Here is an 18,156-nt window from a genome sequence, read left to right as displayed (position 1 = left end):
ACTCAATAAACATCACCTGCACACTGCATTGCATGCCCATCGTCCCAGGCAAAGTTTCTTTCTGTCTTCATTTCCCATTCCCTTTTTCCCACCTCTACCTGGCCAAAAAACATATACAAACAGAACACATTGACTTATTTTCCTTAACAAAACACCTGCAAGTTCCTTCAATGTTGTTGTAAATGGCAAGATTTCCTTCTTTTATATCGTTGAAGAATATTGCATTGAGGAAATGAAAGTCGATATTGTGATGGGGGTTGATGAAGGTTTAATTTCAAGATGAGGGTAACAGCATGGATGTCATACTGTATTTCTTGTGGCATTCAGATAAAACCATCACAACTATATGCAGAGACTTCCATAATCCCTTATCTTTGACTCACTCCTCTCAGTAGTGTTATTTGAGTAACTTGATAATTCCTTGCTTGATTTCCTGGGTTCGTACTCCATAAACAATGGGGTTCAGGGCTGGTGGGATAAGGTGATGCAGGACGTTGAGAAGAATGGGCACTTCTGAGGGCACCTTCTTTCCTGCCTTGTTGGTGAAGATGAAGACTAACAGCAATGTATAGAAGAATAGTATAAGAATGAGATGGGAACCACAAGTACTCAAGGCCTTGGTGGCTGCACCTCCTGACTGCAGATGTATGACAGCCCTCAGGATGAAGCAGTAGGATAGCAAGATGAGTACCAGATCAGAACCCAGTAGGCACCAAACACTCACAAACTGGTAGAGCTTATTTAGGTGAATATCCCCACAGGAGAGCTTAGCCACAGATATGTTGGCACATATACAGTTCTCTATCACATTGCTGGCACAGTAGTTGAGCCTGGCAGCCAGAACTGGTGTGGGCAGTGTGGCCAGAAAATTTCGCAAGACAATGAAAATGGCTGCATTAATGACAAACTGCTCAGTGATGATAGATGGGTAGTGCAGCGGGTGGCAGATGGCCACATAACGGTCATAAGCCATGACCAGAAAGGTGGAGGACTCCATAGGAAGTAATGTATTCATGATGAACATCTGCAGGAAGCAGCCAGAAAAGCTGATGGACTTCATGTTGAACCAAAAGATGAGCAGGACCTGCCAGAATCATTATTCTCAAAAACTGTCCATCCATTTCCACCCTAGGGTAACTAACCCTGGAAAATCCTTAGATGGCTTTACTCATCTATATCCTCAATCCATAGCCCTATAATCCCAGCTGACACAGTATCCTGTTTTCAGTTACCTTTTTTGTTTATCTTAATCTCCAAAGTCTTATATCCTTTCCTCTCCATCTATGGAGCACATTTTTTTTATTGTTTAAAAATGTTTATGTATAGCCTGTCTTCTCTTAATCTCCAGAGTTTTTACCCAAACTCCAGCTGACACATCTGCCTGGGGGTGAGGGGGGTATAAAGGGACTAAATGGTAATAAAAAATAAATAAAAATAAAAAAATGTATCATAAGACATTAAGCTCTGTAATCTAATATTTATATTTAAACACCCCAAACTTCTTTATACTCATAAAAAACATCCAATTGTGTTTCCTATCTAACTATATGACATAAGCATATATCCTGTTACATCTTAGAAAGTAAATTCTAGAGGCCTTGGATATAAGGATAGGGTCATTCATAGTCAAAGAGAATCACACTAGAAGTAAAAAGAAGGGCAAATATTGTAATATCACTGATTCAGACATTGAGAGAAGGCCTGTCATTTGGGAAAGAATAAAAACCTAAAAAAAAAAAAAACATGGATAGTGAGAATCAGAGGGGACATGTGTTAGTATGGACCTAATGTGGTGGTGCAGGCTACTCACTGAGGATTTTCCTTCAGAGGAAGGAGAATTTACAGCAGAAAAAAATGTACTGGTTAGAGAAAGATGATTGGTTGCCTGAGAGTGAATTCAGAAGTCAAGGAGACACTGACCTTCGGGATGACTGTGAGGCAGAGGATGACATCCAGCAAGGAGAGGATGGCAAGCAGGTAGAACATGGGCTTATGTAGAGATGCCTCCTGCCATATGGCAAGCAATAACACAAAGTTAGCTCCAAGGGCCAAAACCAGGAGGGGAGCCAGGACTATAGAAAGCCAGTGCTGTGTGTCCTGCATGTCCGGAAAGCAGATTATTAGGAATTCAGTCACCTGGGTCCCTGTGCTGTTAAGAGATAATACCATAACTGGAAGGTGGGCCTGGAACTCGCTGAAAGAAAAGAGACATGAATTTAGGGATGGACTCTTTCATTAAAAACCTCTCAACAGAGACAAGAGGGAAGGAGGGAGGGGGGGCAGGGAAAAGGAAGGGAAGGGGAAAGTCAAGGAACATATAGCAAGGACTCATGGACAAAACCAAAGGGGAAGAGCTGAGGGAGGGAAGAAGGGAGGGGGCAAGGGAAAGTGGTGGGGGGTAGGCAGAGACAAATGTATTTGAAAAAATAAATTAAAATAAAATTTAACACACACACACACACACACACACACACACACACACCTGTTAACTAATCTATCTGCTTCCAACCTAGGCTATACATTTTCTCCACAATTCTGTTGGCATAAAATCTGTCTAAAAATGTAAATTGGGCCACATCACTCCTTGTTTAAACAATTTCCTAAGCATCCATAACTTAATGAATAAAGAATAACTCCCTTCACATGAATATGTTCCAACTGCATACACACAGATCTAGTCACCTATTGAGCATGTTTTGGTTGGTCTCCTCACTGTGTTTTTTGCATGTGTCATATCCTTCTTATAGAATCAACTCTCTTGTCTTCAAATTACTAACTTCTGCTTGTCCCAGTTTATCTGTACAGAAAGTTACACTTCTTACAAATGTTTGTTTATTCTTCCTCTTTTTACATACATAGTTAGATACCTCTGCTTTCCATGGTTTCTCTATGATCCTTAAATATCCTGATCATGCTGTTATCAAAGCAATAAAAATTTTCCTATACTCTTTGGTGTTTCCTAATTGTTTTCCAAAAATCCTGTGCTCCGTCTGCCAGCAATGGAGAACAACTCAGTGCACCTGGTAACAAAATAGGTTCTCAGTAAGTATAGTTCAAATACATGGACTTATAGATTGTTGAAAGTATCATGATGTCCTTGGCTAATTTAATTAGCATCTTCATATCTTGTACTATAAAACTTTCTTGCTCAATATTTAGTAAAAAGCTGAACAAAGAAGAATAAGATAAAAAAACAACTTAGTGATGAGAAAAAAAGTAACCTTGTGGTAGAACAAGAAATACCAAAAAACACCTGTGCAGTATCTTATTTGCATTTGTATATGTATTTGGTAAGTAACTGCTTAAAAAAACAATCCACTTTGCATGTCTGTGGAAAAGGAGGAAAAATCAGGAAGTAAGGGTTCTAAGGCAAGGGAAGAACTGAAGGAATACTTAAACATGGCCCAGGATATTATGCTATACAGACAGGACCTTCAGTTCTCTTTGAGTATGTTAACCATCCAGGATCTTACTAATGAAGAAATTGTCAGCTCTGCAGTGCTGTCTTCTGAAACAGGGGGAGGCTATCTCTTACAGATGGATGTTTTGGGAATATTGCTGGGGCACTGCAGACACAAAAATATGAACCAGTCAAGGTTTAGAGTTGTTTTATTGTTCTCCTCAAATATATATCAGGTTTTTATATCTTTTCAGGATTTTCTTTCATTTAGACTAGTGCTTCTACAATGTGAATATGCATCAAATCACCCAGAATTCTTGTGGAAACAAAAATTTCTGAACAGAACCCCCTGTTGCCAGTTTTGTACATCTCAGGGGGGAGCACAATAATTTGCTTTCCTAACAAATTCCTAGTGATGATGATATTGCTTTTCTAGGATTAAGACTGTTGTCACATTGCAGCCAGTCCTAGCCACATTTCCGTTCAGTTTCAGACATCAGTTTTGTTGCTTCTCCCATGGTCTGTGGTTATTTAAGCACAATAATAGCCAATCTCTGGTGTCTCAGTTTGAAAGTTATCTACCTCACATGGACTCTGGGAATTCTGTACGTTCCTTTTTTGTGGTTTTATCTCTCAGCCTGGATCCACAGTTCTTAGCAACCTCCCCTAGGAGAACCAAAGCTCATTAAGGTCAAGGACAAGGTTTCTTTCATTTTTTTCCTTTTTGTAACAGTTGGCACAAATCCAGACACTTACAATAAGATTTTATTGATCAAAATAGAAATATTCTCTGGTCAACCTTCCTGCCAGACAGACTTGAGCTGACCTACCTTGAGCTCAGCTGACGCACCCTCTAATGGGCTTATGCTCTTTTAACATCAGTGATTTTCAGGGTCTTCACAAACTCACATCTGAGGGTACAACAACCTTCTCTAAAAGAAACAAAGAATTAAGTCAAGAACCAAACTTAAAGTGTTACTTAGGCTTGGCTTTCCACTGTGCTATTCCGAAAAATACTTACAGAGAAAGTCCACTCCAAACAACAGTTTGATCATTCAGCTGCTTTCAGGCAAAGTGTGACTCCTTAATTTCTCACGGGCCTTCTCTTGTATTTGTGGTTTTTAGCCCCTGGATGACATTACGAAGATGTTCTATCTATAAAAGCCACTCTCTTGTGGCTGAAAACATGAACTGGTTTGGGAATCCTGCTCCCATGAGCTCTGGCCTCCCTGTAGGTACATACACATTTCCAAAGTAAAAAGAGAGATTTCTGCATTTAAACTGAGGTGGCATGAAAGAGAGATATTTCTTTTCACATATTTGGGAATTATGCAGAGATGTATTATTTGTAATAAAAATAAATATCACCCAGGGACTTGGAAGATGTACCTAAGTGATCCTTTAAGAAGACAAATATCATTAGACTTATGGCATGACTTCAACTTACATATTAGCTGCATTCCAGGAAAATTGTTTTTAAAATCAGTACTTTATAATGATTTATTATTAATTTTTAAGTTTTAGAAATATATGCACACAGGGAGAATATGTGGCTTAAGGGAAATTATTATATAGAATCCTGAACAGTAATTTAAAGTGCATATATTTAAAGTGGGTCAAATAGAAGGTGACAGAAGGAGAGAGGACTTTCTGTGGTGACCACACAATAGAGTATACAGATGTCATATTACAGAGCCATATACCTGAAATTTATATAATGTGATTAACCAATGTTACCCCAATAAAATTTTTAGTAAAAGAAATAATCCATTTTATGATACCAAATTTCTTAAAAAATAAACTATTTTGAACAATCTGCTTATTAAAAATAAATCTATTTTATGTTTTAATAGTTTGTTTTTAGTAGTTTTAATCAGTAAAATTTGCTTTGTTACAGAATTATTTATTAAACTGATTTGTGCAAACGGTTAAGGTTTAGCAAATGATTTATTATACTAAGAAAAACTTTATTGGATCTATAAGAAAACAATTACAAACAGTTTTTAAAGTGCATACATTTAATTAGACTGTAGTAAGTCAAGGTTACAAATTTTAATTCTACGGTTATCATCAAAATAATAGTAAGAAGAGTTTGTATAAAAATTAGATTTATTAAAAACAAGACAAGAAATTAGGGAAAGGGAATGTAAAAATACAAATAATGTTCCCTGACTGGTGTGGCTCAGTGGATTGAGAACCAGCCTGAGATCCAAAGGGTTGCCAGTTCAGTTCTCGGTCAGGGCACATTGCCTGTGTTGTGGGCCAGGTCTCCAGTTGGGGCATGTGAGATGCAACCACACATTGCTGTTTCTCTCTCTCTTTTTCTCCCTCCTTTTCCCTCTCTGCAGAAATAAATAAATAAAATCTTATAAAAATACAAATAATAACATGGTATCTGCAAAGCAATCAGTAGTTGTGTTATGTAAATAGGCCAAGTGTTCCAAGTAAGAGACAAAGACTATCAGAATGGATATATCCATGTTGCTTCCAAAAGATACGCTTTAAATATAAACACCCAGAATGGTTGAAAATAAAAGAATAGGAAAAAAATATATGATGGAAATACTAGCCAGGGAAATATCAGGTAACTACTCTAATCTGATTAATGTGAACATGAAGGCATGAAGCATGCCTCAAGATAAAGAGAGACATTTCATAATGATGACGTGAGCATAAAAACTTGAGGGCTATTACATCTGCATGCCCTTAAATGAAACATGGTTAAAATTATTAAAGCTAATACTGGAATTTTAATTCACCAGAAAGTGCTTCCACATAAACCCTAGGACAAAACTGCAGATAAGTGAGATAAACTTTTTAAAAATCCCAAAAAGAAGCAGAGGTTTTCTCTCCCAGGTACTAGAAGGTACTTCTTTGTCATTGGTGGAATTTAAACAAACCTTGGATGTTAATTTACCCAATATTCTTTAGTGGGAATTCCAAGAGGACAAAATATTTGAGGACTCAAAATCCCTATTGATATGGAATTCTAGGAACTCCCAAATAATAAAAGTGGTGGCCAATGTGGACAATCCACCAAGTATTTTCATGTGCTTCAAGAAGTAAATTGCACAGAATTGAGTGGTTCTAATTAAAAAAATATATAAATACAGTAGTAGCATGACAAATTTTAGAGATAAGTGTAGTAAATATATGTGCATGTGTCCTTCACTGGCTGACTTGACATCCTATTTTTTTCTGTTCTCTGTTCATAGACATCTACAATCTTTCACTGTGAAGATAGTGCTTTTAGTCTGAATCCATTTCAACTAGTCTGTTAGCCAACTATCAATATCTGAAATGAGGCAGAAGGACTAAGATTTTAATAGATGACTTAGAACAACTGGAGGTACCACAGCATAATACTGTGAACTTCAAATAAGAAAAGGATTTTGGGGGGAAAGATGGCAGAGGAGTGAATGGGAGTCACGCTGACCTCCTCCTCCCAAGACCAAACTGGAATTGCAACCAAATAGTGGAGTAATCACCTGGAAAACAATGGAACTATAGTGGGAGAGGAGCCTTGGAGCCCTGGACAGACAGTGGATTCAACTCTCACACATCCCAATGGGGGAGAAGTGCAGTGGAGGCTCGAGAGGGTGGGATGGGTGACCATGGGCACTAGCACCAGAGGGACATTGAAACGGCCAGTTAGCTCCCTCCAAGAAGAATTGGGTCTGAATCATAAACAGGGACCTCTAAACTACAGCAGTTAAAACCAAGAAAATACAGACAAAATGCAACCCCGAAAAGCTTAGGGGCACTCTCTTGACAGAGACAGGTGGCTGGGGATGCAAAGACATTTAAAGGGCCAACGTAAAAATTGCAGTGGCAGCCACCCTCCTTGATCTCTGGGTAGAGGTGGCAGCAGGGTGGGCTGGTGCCTGGGAAAAGACTGGTGAGGAAAACTTTGTGAAGAGAACTGACAAGGTGGCCGGTGGAGCCCCGGTGATAACGCACCTCCCGCTCTGCAGCTACCATCTCGCCCGGGCATAAGGGAATCAATTAACCTGCGCTTTGTGCACTCTGCACACAGCTTGTGCATGTGAGCCGGGGAGGGGGGGGGGGCTGAGTGCAGGCTGGCTGGGAGATCCCTGAGGAAAGACTGGAGATGGAGGCATTGGGGAAAGAACGGGAGGAGGAACCGGGGAGTTCCGACTCCCTGCCCATTCTGTAGTCTCCATTCTGGGTGGGCAAAGTGTGCCCCCAAAGAGGGAGAAGCGGGGTCCTCACAAACCAGACTGCCTGCGATTGCAACGCCATCTGCACAGGTGGTGGATCCTTGGCCGAAGGGGTCACAGAACTGCCCAGAGACCCCTGAGGAGAGACTGGAAATGGAGGCATTGGGGAAAGAATGGGAGGAGGAACCGGGGAGTCCCCACTCCTCCTTTCCCTAGTCTCCATTGTGCGGGAAAAGGACACACCCCCAAAGAGCCAAAAGCCGAAAAGCACACAATAGAGAGCACAAAACAACCCAGTGCATACGTGCGTGGCTGGTGAGTGCTGACGAGTGTGTGTGGACCCGCGAGGGCTGTTGAGGGCTTGCACGGGCTGGCAAGGCCTCCCATAGCTTGGCACAAAAGGGGCCTGTGAGGGAGTGCACAGATTGGCAAGGGCAGGTGTAAATCGACCTGCACAGGCTGTGAGTGCAGAGCAGGCCAAAGAAATAGTGGATCCGAGGCAGAGGGGGTCATAGAGCTGCCCAGAGTCCCTGGAGGAGAGACTGGAGACAGCATTACCCAGAGAGTCCTGGAGCTGACTTCCTCCAATTTCCGTAGTCTCCATTTGGCGAGGGCAAGCAATGCATCCAAAGAGCCAAAACGGGGGAAAGCACACAATAGAAAACCCTAACAGACCAGTGCCAGGGTGCCCGCCAGCCTGGGGGGCCAGAAGAGTACGCAAGGTTGCAAAGAAGCCCCCTGGGCTGGGGCAAGCACGTGCGAGCCCAGACTAGTGGAGATCCAGCGTGGCTGGGGAGCGTGCTCAAGGAGCCAGCAGGAGAGTGCAGAGCGATCCACAAAAATAGCAGATCCCGGGCTAACGGGGTCACACAGCTGCCCAAAGCAGGAGTCAGACACAGACAGTAGACTCCTGGAAGGCTCAAACAAACGACCCAAGGACATATAGGGTCAACAACTGACATCATCAGAGGCAGGCCCAGAAAGAAAAGTAAAGGATAAATAAATAAATAAATAAATAAATAAATAAATAAATAAAAAGACACTCCTACTACCATAGAAGTTTAATCCACAAAGTCAGGAAATCAAGATGGCCCAATGGAAACAGAAGCAAAAATAAATAAATAATTAAATAAATAAATTACTTAACAGACTCTCACAAAAATGGGAAGAAAAAGAAGTCCCCCCAAGTAAGTGGAAAAGGGGACTTCCCACAGAGAGAGCTAAATGAAATAGAGGCAAGGGAACTATCAGATACTGAATTCAAAACAGTGGTTCTAAGGAAGCTCAATGAGCTCAGCCAGCTCAAAGATAACTATGAGAAACTGCAGAGAAACTATCAGGATCTTACAACAAACTATATCAACCTCAAAAAGGACATAGAAACTATCAAGAAGAACCAAGAGGATATGAAGAATACCATTTCTGAATTGAAGAACACAGTAGAAGGAATCAAAAGCAGGCTGGATGAAACCGAGGATCAAATCAGTGAGATGGAGGATAAGGTAGAAAAAAGGTCCCAGAAAGAAAAAGAAATGGAAAAAAGACTCAAAAAGAATGAAGAGGCATTTAGGGAAATGCAGGACAACCTGAAACGCAATAATATCCGTATAATAGGGATACCAGAAGGAGAGGAAAAGAAGCAAGGGATAGAGAACCTCCTCGAAAAAGTAATGATGAAAATTTCCCTAATTTGAGGAGAGAAAGGGTCTCATGGATCCAGGAGGCACAGAGGGCCCCACTCAAGAGGGACTCAAGAAGGTTCGCTCCAAGACACATCATCATTAAAATGGCAAATGTCAAAGAAAAAGAGAGAATCCTCAAGGCAGCAAGGGAGAAGGAGAAAGTACATACAAGGAGGCCCCGATACGGCTAGGAGCTGACTTCTCAACAGTAACGCTACAAGCCAGAAGGGAATGGCAACAAATATTCCAAGTCATGAAAAGCAAGGGCCTACAACCAAGGCTGCTCTACCCAGCAAGATTCTCAATTAAAATAGAAGGGGAAATTAGGAGTTTCCCAGACAAAAGAAGGCTAAAAGAATATATCTCTACCAAACCAGCACTCCAAGATATGCTCAAGGGACTGGTTTAAGAAGATGAAGGAAAAGAGTGAGAGAGAGAAAAACACAGGTACAAAGAGAAAAAATGAATAAGTTTCTATCGGTAATAACTCTCAATGTAAATGGACTAAATGCCCCAATCAAAAGACACAAGATAGTTGAATGGATAAGAAAACATGACCCACACATATGCTGCCTACAAGAGATCCACCTCAGAGCAAAAGACCTACACAGATTGAAAGTAAAGGGATGGAAAAAAATATTCCAAGCAACTGGACAAGAGAAAAAGGCCGGGGTTGCCATACTTGTATCAGACAAAGTAGATTTCAAAACAAAGGCCATAAAAAGAGACCCAGAGGGGCACTTTATAATACTTAAAGGAAGAATCTATCAAGAAGACATCAACATTGTAAACTTATATGCTCCCAATATAGAAGCCCCCAACTATATAAGGAAATTGTTGGACAACTTCAAAAAAGATATAGACAGCAACACACTGATAGTAGGGGATTTCAACACCTCACTGTCAAAAATAGACAGATCTTACAAACAAAACATTAATAAAGATAATTGTGCAACTGAATGACACACTGAATCAAATAGACTTAACTGACATATATAGAACCTTACATCCCAAAGAAGAAAAATGCACATTCTTTTCAAATGCTCATGGCAGTTTTTCAAAGATAGACCACATGATAGGACACAAAGCAAACCTCAGCAAATTCAGGAAAATTGAAATAATACCAAGATTTTTCTCGGACCAGAAGGGCTTGAAGCTGGAAACCAACCTCAAAGAGAAACTTCAAAAACTTGCAAACTCATGGAGACTGAACAAGACTATCAAATAATGAATGGGTCAATAATGAGATAAGAGGAGAAATCAAAAAATTTCTGGAAACAAATGAAAATGATCAGACAACAGTCCAAAACCTATGGGACACAGCAAAGGCGGTCCTGAGAGGGAAGTTCATAGCAATACAGGCTTACCTAAAAAAGATAGAAACATTTCAAATAAAAGGCCTAACACTACAACTTCAAGAACTGGAGAAACAACAACAAATAAATCCCAGAGCAAGTAGAAGGAAGGAAATAGTCAAGATGAGAGCAGAACTGAATGACATAGAGATGAAAAGAACAATTCAAAGGATCAGCCAATCCAGAAGCTGGTTCTTGAAAAGATAAATAAAATTGACAAGCCTCTAAGCAGACTCATCCAGGAAAAAGGGAGAGGACCCAAATTAATAATATCAGAAACGAAAGAGGAGAAATAACAACTGATACCACAGAAATACAAAGGATTGTCAGAAACTACTATGAACAATTATATGCCAAGAAATTTGAAAACCTTGATGAAATGGACAAATTTTTAGAAAAGTATAATCTTCCAACACCGAAGGAGGAAGAAACAGAAAGCTTGAACAGACCGATAACAGCTGGGGAAATTGAAGCAGTAATCACGAAACTCCCAGCACACAAAAGCCCAGGGCCGGTTGGTTTCACAGGAGAATTTTACAAAACATTTAAGGAAGAACTAACCCCTGTCCTTCTCAGACTATTCCAAAAAATCCAAGAGGAGGGAAGTCTCCCAGACTCTTTTTATGAGTCAAGCTTCACCCTAATCCTAAAACCAGATAAAGACCCTCCAAGAAAGGAAACTACAGGCCAATTTCGCTGATGAACATAGATGTTAAAATCCTCAACAAAATATTGGCAAACCGCATCCAGCAATACATTAAAATGATTATCCACCATGATCAAGTGGGATCCATCCCAGAGATGCAGGGATGGTTCAATATAAGCAAGTCAATAAATGTAATACATCACATAAATAAAAAAAGGACAAAAACCACATGATAGATACAGAAAAAGCATTCGATAAGGTACAGCACCTATTTATGATCAAAACACTCAGCCAAATGGGAATAAATGGGGCATTCCTCAATGTAATAAAGACCATATATGAAAAACCTACAGCCAACACCATACTCAATGGGCAAAAACTAAAAGCTTTCCCACTAAGATCGGGAACACGACAAGGATGTCCGCTTTCACCTCTTCTTTTCAACATCATATTGGAAGTCCTAGCCACAGCGGTCAGGCAAGAAAAAGAAATAAAAGGCATCCAAATAGGAAAGGAGGAAGTAAAGCTATCATTGTTTGCAGATGACATGACAGTGTACATAGAAAACCCTGTAGACTCCACTAAAGAACTCCTCAACCTAATAAGTGAATGTGGCAAAACAGCAGAATACAAAGTCAATATTCAGAAATCAAAGGTATTTTTGTATACCAGCAATGAAATAGAAGAAGAAGAAGAAAACAGAAAAAATAATACCATTTGCTATAACAACAGGAAAAATAAAGTACCTAGGAATAAATTTAACCAAAGAGGTAAAAGACCTGTACACAGAAAACTCTACAACATTGAAGAAAGATATCAAGGAAGACACAAATAAATGGAATCATATACCATGCTCATGGATTGAAAGAATTAATATCATCAAAATGTCCATACTACCCAAAGCAATTTATAGATTCAATGCAATCCTTATTAAGATTCCGATGACATATTTCACAGAAATAGAACAGACATTTCAAAAATTTGTATGGAACCATAAGCGACCCTGAATAGCTGCAGCAATTTTCAGAAAGAAAAACAAAGTAGGAGGGATCACAATACCGGACCTCAAACGATACTACAAAGGCACTATACTCAAAACAATCTGGTACTGGCACAAGAACAGACCCATAGACCAGTGGAACAGAATAGAAAGCCCAGAAATAAGCCCAGGTCTCTATGGGCATCTAATATTTGACAAAAGGGGCAGAAGCATAAAATGGAGTAATAATAGCCTCTTCAACAAATGGTGTTGAGAGAGCAGGACGGCTACTTGCCAAAAAATTGAAATTGGATCATCAGCGGACACCATACACAAAAATAAACTCAAGATGGATAAAAAAGTTAAATATAAGTCGCAACACTATAAAAGTCCTAGAGGAGAACATTGGCAGGAAACTCACAGATATCCGATGCAGTAATTTTTTCACTGATATGCCTCCTAAAGTAAGGGACACAAAGGAAAGAATAAACAAGTGGGACCTCAGCAAAATAAGAAGCTTCTGCAAGGCTAAAGAAAACACCAGCAAAATGAAGAGGGAGCTAACTCTATGGGAAAATATATTTGCTAATGATACATCAGATAGAGGTTTGATCTCCAAGATATATAAAGAACTCGCTCGACTCTACTCAAAGAAGACAAACGATCTAATCCAAAAATGGGCAAAGGACCTGGGCAGATGCTTTTCCAAGGAAGAGATATAGAGGGCCCAGAGACATTTGAAAGGATCTCAACATCACTAGCCATCAGAGAAGTGCAGATCAAAACCACCGTGAGGTACCACCTCACACCGGTCAGAATGGCCATCATAAACAGATCCACAAACAACAGGTGCTGGCGAGGCTGTGGAGAAAAGGGAGCACTAGTACACTGTTGGTGGGAATGCAGACTGGTGGAAAGCAGTGTGGAATTTCCTCAAAAAGCTGAAAATGGAACTGCCTTTTGATCCAGTGATTCCCCTGCTGGGACTATACCCTAAGACTCCCAAAATGCCAATTCCAAAGAACCTATGCACCCCAATGTTCATAGCAGCACAATTTACAATAGCCAAGTGTTGGGAGCAACCTAAGTGCCCATCAGTAGATGACTGGATCAAAAAATGATGGTACATTTACTCAATGGAATACTACGCAGCAGAAAGAAAAAAAGAACTACTAAACTTGGCAACAGCATGGATGGAACTCAAGAGCATTATGCTAAGTGAAATAAGCCAGGGGGAGAAAGACAAACACCATATGATCTCACCTATAAGCAGAGCCTACCCAACAATACAAAGATGCAAGGAAATAAGATCAGCAACACTGAAAGGAATAGAAACCAACAGAGACAAGAAGGAAGGAGTGGGGGGCCAGGGGAATAGGAAGGGAAGAAGAAAGTCAAAGAACATATACCAAGGACTCATGGACAAAACCAAAGGGGAAGAGTTGAGGGAGAGAGGGAGGGAGGGAGTGGGCAAGGGAAAGTGGTGTGGGGTAGGCAGAGACAAATGTATTTGAAGAAATAAATAAATTAATTAAAAAAATGCATATAGGTATCATTGTGTAACTCAAAGCAAAACTTCAACATGCTATAGAATTTAGGCTACAATGAAAATTAGTAAGGACAGGGTTTCATATAAATCTTTAGAGAAGAATTACGTTTTCAAGGAAATCAGTCATTTGATCAATGAATAATGTATGTGGTCATAATAATAATAAAAAAAACAGGATTTTATAAGTGAATGATGCACAATAACCAAGAAATTGCACTGGGAACTGAGAATGACACACAGGGCAAGGCATCTCTGAAGTGCATGGTGTATAAAATAAAGAAGAACATCTTCTGAAGACATTAGAGAATGCAGTGTGCATAGGAAAATAATTAAATTAATTTCCCTGTACAAGTTATTTGCATGTTTTAAGCTTTGGTTGAAAAACTTTTCATAAATTAGGTAGCCCATAATAAGAGGGCAATTATCACCCTTCTTTAATGAGAAAAGAACTCAGATTGATTAGTCAACAGTTATATATCTAACTGTTGAAGTTATATATCTAACTGTTGACTAATCAGTTAGTATACCTAGGATTTCAATAAGTCATTGTTATCTCATTTCAAGATAAGCAGTCTTAGATTTTGTGGTATACAAAATCACACTGAACTATGACTTGTACAAGACTTTTTTAAAGGTGCTTTGGAAAATACATTATATTAACAACTTGATCCTTTCCCTAAGAAGTTTTCAGGAGAAATATAAAACAAGTTGTACATGTATGAATTATTTATTAAAGAAAAACTATTATATATAAAGAAATGTATTTGCACCTCTAAAGTATGTAAAATTAAAAAGATGAATGAAATTCCTCAGGAGACTCAGAGGAATTTATAATCTAGTATTGGAAAGAGATATACACTAGCTCCAAATAGATTGATTTCAGTGGTATGAATAAAGGGAGGGATTTTGGAATAGGTACAGTTTAAATTGAGGTATGTAGAATGAACATAATTTGTAAAATGAACTTGCTGATGTTGGTTTTTTAAATGAAAGGTGATGCTTGAGCAAAGAATTTAAGACAAAATATTGGAGGACATAATCTGAAAATAATGAGCTAGGAGAAACAGGAATAATAGGTAAATAGAATAGTGTTTAATTCAGATTTGTAAAACTGAGAAGAAAGAGTAGAACAAAGCTATTACTTTGCTGAAAGGCAATGTCATAAAAAAGATGTTATTTTATAAATCCCCTGGAATGGCTAGCTTCATCATAAATCAGCTTTATTAAAAAGTATTCTCAAATAGCTCTTATATATGAAGCTTTCAGTATGCAAAAAAGGGCCTAGTTACCAATGAAAATTAATCTCAGGAAAAACTGGTCAAGATCTGAGTCTCCACTATTTTCAGGGGATGATCAGGATGGGAACTGCAAAGAGAATGGGCTTACCCTTGTTCAGATAATTCACTAATCCAAAGGCCTGGAGCCATAGGAAACTGTGCTGGCACCAGAATGGGATATAAGAATTGATGCAACAGGAATGAAAATAGGTAAAAAAAAGTAAATTTAAGTATATCTAAGATAAACAGGAGAGAGTGGGTGCAGATCATCTCTGAAATATGATGGAAAATTCAGGTAAGATAATATGAAGTCAGAAGTTGGTAAAGAACATCAGAAAAGAAAATTCTTAGTTAAAGCACACCCAGTGATCCTAATTACAGGAATATATCTTAAGAATCCTAAAACACCAATTCAAAATAATATATGCACCCCTACATTCATAGCAGAATTATTTATAATAGCCAAGGTCTGGAAGCAGCTCAAGTGCCCATCAGTAGATGAATGGATTTAAAAAATGTGATATATTTACACAATGGAATGCCACACAACCATAAAAAAGAAGGAAATCTTACCTTTTGTGACAGCACGGATGGACCTGGATATTATTATGCTAAGGGAAATAATCCTGTTAGAGAAAGACAAATATTATATGATCTCATATATGGCATCTAATGAACAAAATAAACTGACAAACAAAATAGAAACAGAGACATGGAACAGACAGCTGTCAGAGAGGAGATGAGAGAGGAGGACTGTATAGAAGGTAAAGGGATTAGCCAAAAAACATATATACATAACTCATAGACACAGACAACAATGTGATCATGACCAGAGGGAAGAGAAGGTAGGGGCTGGGTGGAGGTGGGAAAAGTGTCAGGGAAATGTGGACACCTGTAATAGAGTCAATGACAAAAAAGCACATTCACAATTGGGTCATCTTAAAATTTATTTAAAATCATTTTTTTAAAAAAAGAAAAGAGCTACATGAAATTTATATTACAGAGAAGTATCATGGGATAAGTGTATTTACAGGATCTGGCAGAGCTAGAGGTTATGGATGGCATATGACATTCACTTAGCTATAAGAATCCAAGTCCTGGAGCCAACTTTCTATATGTCCATTAAGAGACCCATTTATGGCACAAAACCAATTTGATATTTAGGTCATATCTCAAGTGGAAACAAGAGATCTAATACATATCTACATATTAATTGAGTAAATTGAGAGGGATTAGAAGTAATTAGACTACCACTTATTCCTTATTTTAAAAACAATAGTACTTTTTTGACCCCCAAACCTAGCTCTTTTCTTTTTTCTTTTTAATTTTTTTATTGTTGTTCAAGTACAATTTTTTTTCCATTTTTGCCCAACCACTACCCCTTCCCTGCCCTCCCCATCCCTACCTCCCACCCTCGATCCTACCCCCTTTTGGCTTTGTCCATGTGTCCTTTATACAGTTCCTTGATGACTCTTCCCCTTTGTTTCCTTGTTATCCCCTCCCCCATTCTCTGGTTACTGTCAGTTTGTTCTTTATTTCAATGTCTCTGGTTATAGTTTGCTTGCTTGTTTTTTTGTTAATTAGGTTCCACTTATAGGTAAAAGCACTCTAATTGAGCTCCTTTGTTAATGGCTTGACAAGTCCCTTTCACAGAGATGAGGCCAGGATAACCTTCCAGGTATCTCTAGAATGCAAAAAAGGCAATGCAATAGAAAACATGAGCCAAAATATGGATATCCCTATAATCAATGGAAGCATTGGGGAAAGAAAAATCAATACTTATTTCTTCAGTAACTATTTAAATTTTCTATGCCACATGAAAATTTTTCCCCATTATCAGATTCTGTTCCCAAGGTCAAATATCACTTCTTTTAGTTCTTACAGCCTCCTCAGCAATTTCTGAATTCCCTGCTTGATCTCCTTGGTTCTTACACCATAAACAATGGGGTTCAGAGCTGGGGGGATCAGGTGGTGCAGGATGTTGAGCAGGATGGGGACATCTGGGGGGATTCTCTTCCTGGCCAGGTTAGTGATGACCAGAACCAGCAGGACTGTGCTGAAGAAGAGGATGAGGATGAAGTGGGAACCACATGTGCTCAGGGCCTTGGAGGCAGCTCCCTCTGCCTTGATCCTTAGCACAGCTTTCAGGATGAAGGAGTAGGAGAGAATAATAAGGATGAGGTCAGAGCCCAGCAGGGTCCAGCCTGTCACAAACTGGTAGAGCCGGTTGAAGGTGATGTCATCACAGGAGAGTTTGGACACAGACAGGTTAGTGCAGATACAGTTCTTGATCATGTTCTCTCCACAGTATTTGAGTCGGGAAGAAAGTATGGGGATAGGCATAGTAAGAATGCTATTCCGGGCCACAACAAATATGGCAGCCTGAGCCACAAATTGATCAGTGATGATGGATGGGTATCGTAGTGGGTGGCAGATGGCCACATAGCGGTCATAGGCCATGACCATGAATGTGCAAGACTCCATGGTTAAAAAACTGTTCATGATGAACATCTGGAGGAAGCAAGCAGAGAAGCTGATGGACCTGAGATCAAACCAGAAGATGGCCAGGACCTTGGGGATGACAGTGAGGCAGAGCACAATGTCCAGCAGGGAGAGGAGGCTAAGCAGGTAGTACATGGGCTCGTGCAGAGATGCCTCCAGCCAGATGGTGATCAGGAGGGTGGCGTTGGCCCCCATGGCCAGAAGGAAGAGGAGGCTGAGGGGCAGGGACAGCCAGTGCTGCCAGCTCTGGTAGTTAGGGAAGCAGATAAGGAAGAATTGAGAGACTGGAGCAGTGGAGCAGTTGCTGAGTGATGCCATGTAAAGATTCCTGATCACAACTGACAGTTCAGAAAACTTGAAAGGTAGGAAAAATGAATACATTCAGACATAATAAATATTCATGGAGAAGTAACTCATTTTCCAAAGAACCATTGAAAGATAATCATAAGTGTCTAGTACTATCTAAGTCCTTGGTAAATATAAACCAATCCATTCTGTAAAAAGTCCTACAAGTAAAATGATAGGATGACTACATTTCTTATATACCTGGTATAATTCCCACTTTCACTTTTAATAGTTTCTTAA

General features: G+C 39.4%; 2 protein-coding genes across 2 annotated transcripts; both read right to left on the bottom strand.

Moving 5' to 3' along the window:
- Positions 1-397: 397 nt before the first annotated feature.
- LOC129076522 (olfactory receptor 56A4-like) lies at positions 398-2,169 on the bottom strand. The gene is made up of 2 exons (XM_054580682.1): positions 1,921-2,169; positions 398-1,084 (listed from the first exon to the last, which is right to left on the bottom strand). The coding sequence occupies exons 1-2, from the start codon at positions 2,167-2,169 to the stop codon at positions 398-400; spliced, it is 936 nt and encodes a 311-aa protein (XP_054436657.1).
- A 14,778-nt stretch (positions 2,170-16,947) lies between these two features.
- LOC129076521 (olfactory receptor 56A4-like) lies at positions 16,948-17,901 on the bottom strand. Its single transcript, XM_054580679.1, has one exon. The coding sequence runs from the start codon at positions 17,887-17,889 to the stop codon at positions 16,948-16,950; it is 942 nt and encodes a 313-aa protein (XP_054436654.1). The 5' UTR covers positions 17,890-17,901.
- Between the last annotated feature and the right edge of the window lie 255 nt (positions 17,902-18,156).

This window comes from Pteronotus mesoamericanus, unplaced genomic scaffold (assembly GCF_021234165.1).
Source record: "Pteronotus mesoamericanus isolate MK-2021 breed Mesoamerican mustached bat unplaced genomic scaffold, CSHL_Meso_final contig_591, whole genome shotgun sequence".
Lineage (NCBI taxonomy): Eukaryota > Metazoa > Chordata > Mammalia > Chiroptera > Mormoopidae > Pteronotus > Pteronotus mesoamericanus.
Note: the sequence above shows the minus strand (reverse complement) of the source record. Positions and strands in the feature narration are given on the sequence as shown.

Coding starts and splice junctions, on each gene's coding strand:
- LOC129076521 (XM_054580679.1), bottom strand. CDS start 17,889: ATGGCATCACTCAGCAACTGCTCCACTGCTCCAGTCTCTCAATTCTTC.
- LOC129076522 (XM_054580682.1), bottom strand. CDS start 2,169: ATGGTATTATCTCTTAACAGCACAGGGACCCAGGTGACTGAATTCCTA. Junction 1,085..1,920: donor GCCTCACAGTCATCCCGAAG/GTCAGTGTCTCC, acceptor TGATTCTGGCAG/GTCCTGCTCATCTTTTGGTT.